Here is an 11,196-nt window from a genome sequence, read left to right as displayed (position 1 = left end):
GCTTGCTCTGGACCACAGTTGGGTAGCTTCTGAGACACCTTCTGCCCCTGCCCTGCTTCCAAGCTGACAGCAGCCAGACTCCTGCCTGGCCTCAGCTAGGACTGTAGAATTTTGTAGTCAGGTTTCTATCCCACTCTTTGCTTTTGGAAAGATCAAGACCTTAAGCCACAGGAGCGTAAGTGGCTGGTAAGGTGAGCCGGATGCCTGGCTGTTGTGGAACTTTTGTTTACCTAGGCAAAGATGCCTTACATTGTTCCTTGATGCATTTAATTATGTAAAGATGTGTTGCATTTGCGTTAATTAAATAAAATTAGCTTGGGCTTAGAGAGGTGGGGTTAGCAACTAGTTGACAGGAAGTAGCAGGGAACAGTGTGTGCAAAGAAGGCTTTCGGGGACACCAGCAAAGGAAGTTAGCCAGCTGCTGTTCTCTCTGAGCTCTTAGCCTTTGAATCTCGAGTTTTATTAGAGCAGATTTTTAGTTAGAGCCACCTTTAGTGGCAGCAACAGAGCCGTTGTCTGGGGGAAGAGACCCCCCCCCCCCCAGGCTACGGCTGCGGGCCTGACACTGGGGCAAAGGTAAAGCAGCACCTGACTGCTTCACTGTGACTGTCCCACCAGCCACAGTGACAAAATAGCTCCCAGTCTTCCTGAGCACCTAGCACTCCTCTGGGGAGCGCAGACGGGCCCAGGCATCCACTTCCTCTCTGCTGAGTGAAAGCCTCTAGGTCGCGAGAGCAGGCTGGCACGTCTAACTTCCGTTATTTGGAAAGCTTTAAAGCTCAGCTCTACCTTCCGATCCACTGAGTTCTTCCGCCTTACCTACTGTCTTGGCCACTGTTCTGTTGCTGTGAAGAGACACAACCACAGCAATTCTTAGAAAAGCTCCGTCCTGGTCCATAAGCAGCGAGAACCTGGACCTGGCATGGGCTTAAAAACATCAAAGCCAGCCGGGCGGTGGTGGCGCATACCTTTAATCCAATCACTCAGGAGGCAGAGGCAGGCGGATCTCTGTGAGTTCGAGGCCACCCTGGGCTACAGAGCAAGTTCCAGGACAGGCTCCATAGCTACTGAGAAACCCTGTGGCGGCGGGTGTGTGTGTGGGGGGGGGGGTAGAATATGTCAAAGCCTACCCGTTGTGACACACTTCCTCCAAGGCCACATCTCCTAATCCTTCTAATTCTATCAAAGAGTTCACTCCCTGGTGACTAAGCATTCATATATCGGCCTATGGGGCCTTTCTTATTCAAACCGCCACACACACCAAGGTTTTTTTTCCATCTTTGCCAAGGAAAATGACTGAAATCCTGAGATGCAACATTACTACTTTATTCAGGAAATAATATTACACAGGGCTGGTGCAAACAGATATGCATAAAATTATATAAATCTGATAGCTACATTTCCCAGAAAAGAACCAGTCATTGTAGACAAGGAAATCAAGAGGGTGTCATAATGACTGCAGTGTTTTGGCAAGTGTCCCCGTATTCCCTAACAGTAGAGGTAGTCTGTTGAACAGGAAGAGAAGGTGGCCATGTAGAATCCATGCTTCCTGGCTCTGCCTGCTCGACTCAGTGGTTAGGGCTTGCTGAACTCCTGGAGAGCCCAGCGCTTGTTCTCGGTTGCCTGTTTGAGCTGAGTGTATTCCTTCACCAGGTTCTCAAAGTCTTCTCCAAGGACCTCATAGGTTTTCAGGACCAATCTCGATTTCTCCATGTCCTGCTCTTGTAGGCGAATGGCTCCCTCCAAACGGTCCCTAAGAGCCCCCCAGCAGAGAAAGTTCAGTAGAAGTTGTGAGTCCTCAGAAACCAGACCTGCGCAAATCTGACGAGGCTGGGGCCAGGCGCGACCAGCGGTGCCCAGCTGTGGGGCTCTTACCTAATCAGACGATGCACTTCCACTTTCTCAGCACTGTAAGTGTCGGACAAAACCTTCACCTCCTCCATCCTGACAGAGGGGAGAAAGGAGTGTCATATGGAAGATCCCAAATCAAAGAGTTTGGAGGCCAGCAAGGTGGCTCAGGGGATAAAAAGTGCTTGGTGTGCTAGCCTACCAATCTGAGTTTAATCCCTGGAACCCACGTAAAGGTGGAAGACGAGAACTGGATCCACAAAGTTGTCCTCTTACCTCTACATGACCCGTGGTGCATACACACATCCACCCCAACACACACACAACACACACACTCTCTCTCTCTCTCTCTCTCTCTCTCTCTCTCTCTCTCTCTCTCTCTCACACACACACACACACACACACACACACACACGCCTTTTAAAATACAGTAAAGAGTGGCCAAGAAGCTGGGGGCTGGAAAGGTGGTGGTTCAGTGGATAAGAGCATCTTTTGCAGAAGACCTTGGTTCAATTCCCAGCACCCACAAGGCAGCTCACAACTGCCTGTAACTCCAGTTCCAGGGAATCTGACACCCTCTTCTGACCTCTGTGGCCACCAGAGGTCATTCAAACAATCCTAACACTCATACATATAACAAAAGAAAAATAAATCGAAACAGAATTTTTAAAAAGGAACATCTAACTCTGTTGTGGTGGTGCACGCCTTTAACCCCAGCACTCAATAGGCAGAGGCAGGTGGATCTCTGAGTTCAAACTCAGCCTGACTACATAGTGAGACACTATCAAAAACAAAACAAAACAAAACAAAAACCCAGAGTAGCTAGCCATAGTCAAGCTACAGCGAGGAGATAGACAAAGCCACTGTGAGTCTGAGTCCCCAAACAAGTGACCTCAGAGTACAGCACCTATTTCAGAAGGCCGTAAATAAACACTTCTAAGTGCTGAAAACTTTCGGGTAACACAAAGGCTAATTATAGTGCCGTGTGGCACTTCTGGGGACCCACTGGTACTAGGCATGAAGAGATGAGGAAGCAGGGTGGAGGAGTGGCGGGTGAGACAGAATCCCTCTGACCCAGTGGGCTCACAGCTCACCTCATTTTAAGGATCATAGCGCTGCACTTGACTTCCAGGTACTGGGCATTGATGCGGTCTAGCTCAGACTGCGTCTTCAGCCGGTGCTCCTGAAGAAGGCGCTGTAGCAAGGTGAGGCAGCGGAGAAGCGCCTGGGAATAGGCGGCTCTCTTCTGCGCCAGCAGCACCAGCTGCTCCTTCTGCTGGCTCCTGGCCTCCAGGCACTGCTGCTTCTCTCCCACCAGGACCTCCGGCAGCTTCCACACCTTCGCAGCTTTCAGTGTTTCTCCATCGGTATCTGGGCAGACACAGGGGGACGGGAAACCCCAACAGCCACTGCCCTAAAGAGCCTTCGCCACGTGGCGGTGGTGGCGCACGCCTTTAATCTCAGTACTCAGAGCAGAGGCAGGCGGATTTCTGTGAGGCCAGCCTGGTCTACAAAGTGAATGCCAGGATATCCAGGACAGCACAGAGAAACCCTTTCTCAAAAAACAAAAACAGAAAAGACCTGTTTCAAACCCACATAAAACAGAAACGCAGGCTATAAGGAGCCCGAAGGCCACACGGCAGGGGAGGCAGCTCTCACCTGAACTGGGGTCGTGGTAGCACAGCAGAGTAAAGCACTTCCTCTTGAGCTGCTCCTCCACCTCCAGCCGGAGCCGATCTCTCATCCACACAAAGTCCTGAAGGGAGCACACAGACCTCTCCAGCAGGTGCAAGGGCACAGACGGGCTCACAACCAAAGAAATGGCAGCATTGGGGGACTGAGGCCAGAGACTACATAAGACTGCGTCTCAAAAACATAAATCCTAACACTAAGCAAGCAAATTACGCTATATCCACACAACGGAATCCTACCAGTGGTTCTGTTTGTTCTTTCACACTGGGGATGGAACCCAGGACCCTGGGCATGCTCGGCAAGCGCTCCACTGCTGAGCTATCTCCTCATCCCTGAGAATGACTCAAGCCTAGACAATGTTCAGAGTGCTACTGGAGGTATCATTTTATTTATCTCTGCCGTTTTTCTCTGGTTTGGGCTTTTGTTTGCTTGTTTTTGATTCTTTGAGATAGGATCTCTCTACTTAGCCCTGTCTGTCTTGGAACTCACTGTGTAAGACCAGGCTGAACTCAAACTCACAGAGATCCACCTGCCTCTTGTTTCCCGAGTGTGGGACTAATGGCTTGTACCACCACATCTGGCTTTGTTGTCTGTTTTCTGGGATAGACACGTTACATAGACTCAGGCTGGCTTTAAACTCACAACCTCTCGGCTTCAGTCTCAAGTACTGGGTTTATAAGCATGAGCCTCTACTCATTTTGTTTCTGAGACAGGGTCTTACTGTGTTGCATGTTTCTGGTTGGCCCAGAACTAGCTATTTAGAACAGGTTGGACTCGAACTCAGAGATCCACTTGCATCTGCCTCCTGAGTGTTAGGATTTCTTAAAGATTTACTGATATGTTTGTGTCTGTGTGGGGGAATGTGCGTGTTTGAGTGTAGGTGCCCATGGAGTCCAGAAGTGGGTGTCAGAACCCCTGCAGCTGGAATTATAAACAGCTATGATTTGCCCCAGGTTGGTCCTTGGAAGTGAACATCAGGTCCTCTCCAAGAGCAGTATGCACTCATGCACTGAGCCCCTCCCCAGCCTTAGCCTCTACTCTTGAATTTCCTCTATTAATTTGGGTCCTTTTGCTTTTAAGGGAGTCTTGTGTAGCCCAAGCAGGCCTTAACTAAGTCACCAAGGATGATTTAATAAAATCAACCAATAGGTCAAAAGGCAGAGCAAGCAATCAGTTGACTGGAAGTAACCATAGAGAGTAAGGGCAAGTCGGGAGGTCTGGGAGAGAGAGACACAGGAAGTAGAGGGGAGAGACATCTGGTTGGAAGATTTTTTTTGTTTCAGATGGTGTGGGAGAAACACTTTTCTGAGATGACCATGGGAGGGGAAGGCCGGCTGGCTGCTTTCGGAGCCGGGCAGTGGTGGTGTACACCTTTAATCCCAGCACTCGGGAGGCAGAGGCAGGTGGATCTCTGTGAGTTCGAGACCAGCCTGGTCTACAAGAGCTAGCTCCAGGACAGGCTCTAAAGCTGCAGAGAAACCCTGCCTCGAAAAACCAAATAAATAAATAAATAAATAACATTCGGCTCCCGACATGGAGGCAGCAGAGGCAGCAGCAGGACACAAGGCTCACCGGGGCCTCAGGAGCGAGGTGGCAGCAGGCTCAGGTCAGCCAGGGTGCTGTAGGGAAAGCAACACCAGGAGATCGAACACCTTCCTAGCCTCCTCAGACATGTGGTGTCAGACATACAGGTAGGCAAAGCATTCGTATCTATCTTAAAATAAGAGAGCGAGCAAGGAGAGTAGAATATCAGCATGGGCTGTTTATGCGAACACTGAATTCCACTCTTCCAGTCTCTGGCTGAGGGGCAGAGCAAAATGACAATGGGGACTTTGTGTTGAGAAGTAGCTCATGAGGATGCACACGCTGTGTGGCTGTGGCGACTCTGAGGCCTGCCACCCTCAGGAGTCAGCCTGGTGTAAATGGCTACCCTGCCAAGCAGAGAATGAGTAACTGGAACACCAAGACTGACAGAAACACTACCAGGGCTGGGCAAACGGGGCATCTGAAACTGTCTGTCATGGTCTCAGACGTGGGCTCTGTGAAGGAACACCACCAGCTAAATCCAAGAGGGCAGTGATGGACCCAGCGCCTCCATCATAACATAAATGCTATAGTTTCAAAGAAAAACAAAATTTCTAGATGTAGCATTTCAGATATTCCGTTCTTGGGTGTGACGTTTTTCTTGAGTCTGATCGGATGATATGTAATTTTTAGAAAAACAGTGAAGCTTAATAAGAAAACTTAGGGGCTGGAGAGATGGCTCAGCAGTTAAGAGCACTAGCTGCTCTTCCAAAGGACCTGGGTTCAAATCCCAACACCCACATGGTGACTCACTGTAATCCAGGTCCAGGGGATCTAACGCCCTTTGCTGACCTCCGTGTGCATTCCACATATATGCTGCGCAGATATACAATTAGGCAAAATACCCATAAATACAGAACAAAAAGAAAAAAAAAAAAGGAAAAGGAAAGGGAATGTTTAGTTGGGAGTGTAGCTCAGTTGTTAGAGCGAGGCCTTGGGTCTGACTTCAGAACCTCATAACTCAAGCATGGCGGTGCAACCTGCAGCCCAGCACGTGGGAGGCATAGCACAAGGGATCCAGAGTTCAGGGCCAACCTGAGGAAAGTACATGAGATCCTGTAGAAAGAGATGGAGAGACAGACGGACAACAGATATGAGAACTGCTTCCAACCTGGGAGGGTGGCATGAGCTCCAGGAGGTCGGCCTTCTCGAACCCTAGCAGCGGGGGCATCTCGGTCTCCTGGCTGGGACCTGACAGTTGTGCCAGCTCGGTTACAAGCAGCCGCTGTTCGAGGGTCTCGTGAAACTGAGAATAAAAAGGCAGACTATAAAACTGACAGCCGGAGCCGGGCGGTGGTGGCGCACGCCTTTAATCCCAGCACTCGGGAGGCAGAGGCAGGTGGATCTCTGTGAGTTGAGGTTGCAAAACAAGTTCCAGGACAGCCAGAGCTACCCAGAGAAACCCTGTCTCAAAAAAAAAAAAAAAAAAAACAAAAAAAACCCACAAACAAACAGAAAACAAACTTTTGATTTAGCTGGGCAGTGGTGGTGCGTGTTTTAATCCCAACACTAAGGAGGCAGGTCTATCTATGCAAATTTGAGGCCAGCCTGGTCTACAGAGTGAATTCCAGGAAAGTCAGGGATATATAGAAACCCTGTCTCAAAAATCAAAAACAAAACAAAAAAAACACCAAACAAACAAACAAAAAAAAAACAAAAACACTTTTGACTTGGCCTTTAATCTCAGTACATAGGAGACAGAGGCTCCTATGAGGTTGAGGATAGCCTGGTCTACATGGCCAGTTCCAGGTCAGCTAGGGCTACAAAGGGTTACATCCTGTCTCAAAAGAATGTCATCGCCACCTCTTTACTCCCATGCACCTCTTCTCACACTTTCTCCAAGTCCTCAAGTGAGTCACCGAGTCAGGGAACTGAAGACTAGGGTTCCATCTCCCTCTCCCCTCCCTTCCTCTCTCCCATGGGCCATGCTTCCTTTCCTCCTCTCCTCTCTTCCTACAAGGTCTTACTGTGTTGCCCAGACTGGCCTCACATTCTGCACTGAGCTCTTTCCAGAGCCTCCCACAGCTGCCTACCCCGGAAGTTCTGATTACCGACACCACCCCAGTTCTCTAGCCTCACCTTTTTGTCTTCCGACGTCAGATTTTTGTCCTGTGCCTTCACATAATAGTCCACGAGCAGCTCTTGGATGATTCTCTGTAAGATCTCGTACCTCAGCCACGCCATCTTACGCAGCCTAACTTCATTCCACGCCTCGACATAAAACAAAACCCCTGTCTGAGACTTCTCTCTCAAGGGCTTTCTTTATCTTCCTCCTGCCATCCCTTCTCCTGGGGGCCTTACCTGAGCCTGCTCTTTCGCCAGGGTGAGGCTCAAACCACTTTCGTCCATATGCTGTGAGAGACTAAGTAACAGCTTGCTGAAATTCGGGTTCCGGATCAGGTCCTCTTCAGTCAGGGCACAGGGAGGAAACTGCTTGACACATACTTAAAAAATGACAGACAAAGCAACATTGGGCATCACTTTCGAAACAAACAAAATGACAACCCTGGCTCTGAGTAGGAAAATTCTCTAAATAGAATGCAATTTAAAGGGGAAAATGAAGCCAGGGGCGGTGACACACACCTGTAGTCCCTGCTACTAAGGAGACTGGGGAGGAGCAGCCTTTAAAGCCAAGACATTGAAGTCAGCCTGACAACACAGGGAGACAATGTCAAAAACAAACAGTAGCCGTTTAGAGGCTCAGCTGGTCAGGGCACTTGTCACCAAGTCTGGCCACCTGAGTCAAGTCCCAGAAACCACATGGTGAAGGAGAGCACCCACTCCTGAAATATGTCTTCTGATTGCCCACTTCAGCCCTCACACAAACAAACAAACAAAACCGTGAATATTTGGATGTGGTGGCACACACTTGGAATCTCAGCATTAGGGAGATCGAGGCAGGAGGAGGAGAACTAGGAGTTCGACTTGGGCTACATGACTTCCAGGGGAGCCTGTGTTCTACTGCGAGACCTTGTCTCAAAATACAAATCACAAATAAACCAGAAATGATACTTAAAGGTATTTAAAGTATTTACTTTGTATATAAGGATACTGATCAAAGGAAAACGAGTATCTAATAAAGTAAGGTCTCCAGGACTTGCACACGTTAAGCACAGGCTCAACCACCAGCTACAGCCCCAGTTGCAAAGATAGAGTTTTGGTGAATGGAAATGCAAGGAGTAGAGGGTAGAGTGTGTGCTTGCTGAGGACCTGGTTTGCTTCCCAGCTCCAAGAGGAGGGAGGGAGGGAGGGAGAGAAGGAGGAAGGGAGGGAGGGAGGGAGGGAGGGCGGAAGGGAGGGAGGGAAGAAAGGAGAGAGGAAGAGAGACCTTTTAGTATGAACCACCAGTAACCAAAACACCTCAATAATACAAAGTTACTAGGATTTTTTTTTTTTTAAAGGTTTTCTATGTAGCCCCAGGCTGGCTTTGAATTTGTGATCCTGCCTCACCACCTAAATGCTGGGATTACAGGCATGCACCATCAAGCCTGGGCGTTATCATTAGAGTTCTTGAAGAAGAGAGGGAAAGAGACGTGGCAAATTCCACTGTGGAAGAGACCTCAGTCAGTCACTATATAAGCAAAGCTGAGGAAAGGCGGAAGGAAGCAGCTGACCACTAGAACTCTGTAGCAGAGCTGAGTAACCGGCTTGGGCACGTCAGCACGGACACAAGAGAGAAGCCACAAGGGGGCAGCGTCTTCCAGTTACCCCTTCTGCTCAAGGCCCCTTTTCCACCTCTCTCCCAGGGGCTTTTACCATTACCTACCAAACACCAAGATGTTTACTCTTTGGACTATTATATCCAAAGTCATTTTAGAGACTAAGAAATCTTTTATCTTCATTATCGGGCATAAAATTAGGTGTGGTAGTGCACACGTAGAATCTCCAAACTATGAGGTGGAGGCTGGCTAGCCTGGGCTACAGGAGAAACATGAAAACACAAGTAGGAAAGAAGCCTTTAAGGGACAGGCCAGCCACCGTTACCTTGGCAACAGACTACCAATACAGCATAGCATGAAGCATCGATTGCAGAAGCAGATACTGAATCTGTATGAACAGCTGGTCTAACCTGACTCTCAAACGAAGTCCTCCTAAATCTCCTGAACTTCACTTTCCTCAGAAATGGGGTGAGCCCTTTTCATCACAGAAGCAAGGATCTGGACAAGACCTCCAGAAAAGTCACCAAGCCTTCTGCGGACAGCTACCCTTACCTTGCTGCAGTATTTCCACCCCTTCTCCAGGTGAGCAGAAATCTCCAGATGCCATCTCAATTTCTTGATATTATCCTGTATGGAACCAAATGGAAGAAACTGCCAGACGAACAAACCCCTGGCTGCTCCAGGCGGCGCTGCCTCAGGCGGCCTCACAGGCCCAGCTGGTCTCAGTCTCTGGGCCAGGGAGGCAAGCCTTGAACTTCTGATCCTCTTCAACTGCCTCTGCCTCCCAAGTGCGCCACCCCATCTTCCTCAGAGAAGGGCTGTATCAGACATCATGGATCCCAAACTCTTCAGCATTTCATGGACAAAGTGCCAGAACACCTTACATTCCAAGAACAAAATGTCTCCCAAGCTGTCCAAAAGATGACTCATTCTAAAGAAACCACCCGGCCACCACCCAATCCACTAAGGTCTAATGGAAGTCACCCCCCCACCACCACTACTATTGTGCCTACAAACTGTGGCACTCATGTTCCCGGGAGACTGGGGAATGGGAAGGGGGGCCCAAGGGTGCTTTTTCCCCAGTGACAGCTCAGTTGTAGGGGCATCTCTCTGATTTCCTAGTGTTTTTCTGACCGTGTTCCCTCATGGAAGAGCTGTTGGTCAGGGCAGGAGTGACAGACAGGTGAACCACAACAGCTTTTCCCTTAACGCTAGGAAAGAGCAGTAGGTAAGTAGGTAAGGGGACACAGCTATGGGTGTTTTGCCAGAACCTAGGGTAACTCGGGGGGGGGGAAAAAAAAACGTCATCACCAGAGGGCAGTGAGAAAAAGGAACAGGAACACAAACACTGTCCGCCCATTCATTCCCGGTTTTTGTTTTTGTTTTGTTTTGTTTGCTCCACCCTCTCCTCCAAAGGTGACTGCCCAGCAGCGTTGACTCTGAAGCTTATTAGGGCTTAATGCTTCAGGCCCACAGAATATTGGTTTATTCGCTCCTTTTATAGAGTCACATGAAAGCAAGTAGCCGTTTGTTTTGTAACGTGGACGCAGCTGAGGAGGTGCGATGCTAGGCCTTAGTTTGTGGCTCTGCCCAACCTGATGTTTCTCAGTGAGTCTAAGGGAAACACTTTTCAGATGCCAACCCTCTTCCGCCTGCAAAACCGCGATAACGATTAAACATTAAGAATGAATAACAATCGACTTGTCAACAAAAGCTATTTAGTTAAGTTCAGTTTTACCAATTCAGTTTATTGTTGAGCTACTCCTACAAATAAAGTTTTGCGGGCCAGTTTCAACCGGCCCGGGGTCCTCAGCGGAGCCGCCCGCCTTCAGTGGCTACAGGACGTGACCTCAGGCTGCACCCCACCCTGCGCAGGCATCCGGGGTCCCACGCCCGGGGGTGCCCAGCCCTCCAGCCGTCCCGCACGCTGCACTGGACGCAGATCGACTTCCCAGGTGTTCTCACACGAGGTGACCCTTACAAGGCCCGAGATAATCAAGATGCAGGACGCGCTCACAGGCGCCGACCTACCGTCTGGGCCGCCAAGGAGTCCTAAGGGCGAGCGCGGCGTGGCTGCGAGCTCGCGGACGTCTAGGGCAAACCTGCGCACCCCGCCGACGGGGAGCCGAGGCCGGGGGCTGCCCGGGGTGGCAGCCGGGGGCTGCCGGGAGTGGACGCTCCCGCCAACGGAGACCGGACGGGTCTGAAATTGGCCGGGGGCGGGGCGGGGCGGGGCGGGGCTGCGCTGGGCGGGAACGGAGACCCCGCCCCGGGAGCGCGCGCTCGACTCAACCGCCGGGGAGTCGGAGCTTTGCCCGTTTAATGGAAGAGAGGGCTAAGGCACGGGTGGGTATAGTTAGAGGGAGCAGCCCAGCCCGGAAGCTCAGGCCTGCCTCGGGGGTCCTCGAACAAA

The 11,196-nt window shown here is 50.2% G+C and overlaps 1 protein-coding gene across 1 annotated transcript; it reads right to left on the bottom strand.

Annotated features, from left to right (window-relative positions):
• Positions 1 to 1,310: 1,310 nt before the first annotated feature.
• On the bottom strand, positions 1,311 to 10,991 carry Haus4 (HAUS augmin like complex subunit 4). The gene is made up of 9 exons (XM_038310201.1): positions 10,815 to 10,991; positions 9,336 to 9,410; positions 7,426 to 7,568; positions 7,204 to 7,335; positions 6,236 to 6,370; positions 3,508 to 3,604; positions 2,943 to 3,219; positions 1,876 to 1,944; positions 1,311 to 1,753 (listed from the first exon to the last, which is right to left on the bottom strand). The coding sequence occupies exons 2-9, from the start codon at positions 9,388 to 9,390 to the stop codon at positions 1,576 to 1,578; spliced, it is 1,086 nt and encodes a 361-aa protein (XP_038166129.1). The 5' UTR covers positions 9,391 to 9,410; positions 10,815 to 10,991; the 3' UTR covers positions 1,311 to 1,575.
• Positions 10,992 to 11,196: the final 205 nt, after the last annotated feature.

Source organism: Arvicola amphibius, chromosome 13, assembly GCF_903992535.2.
Source record: "Arvicola amphibius chromosome 13, mArvAmp1.2, whole genome shotgun sequence".
Classification (NCBI taxonomy): domain Eukaryota; kingdom Metazoa; phylum Chordata; class Mammalia; order Rodentia; family Cricetidae; genus Arvicola; species Arvicola amphibius.
Note: the sequence above shows the minus strand (reverse complement) of the source record. Positions and strands in the feature narration are given on the sequence as shown.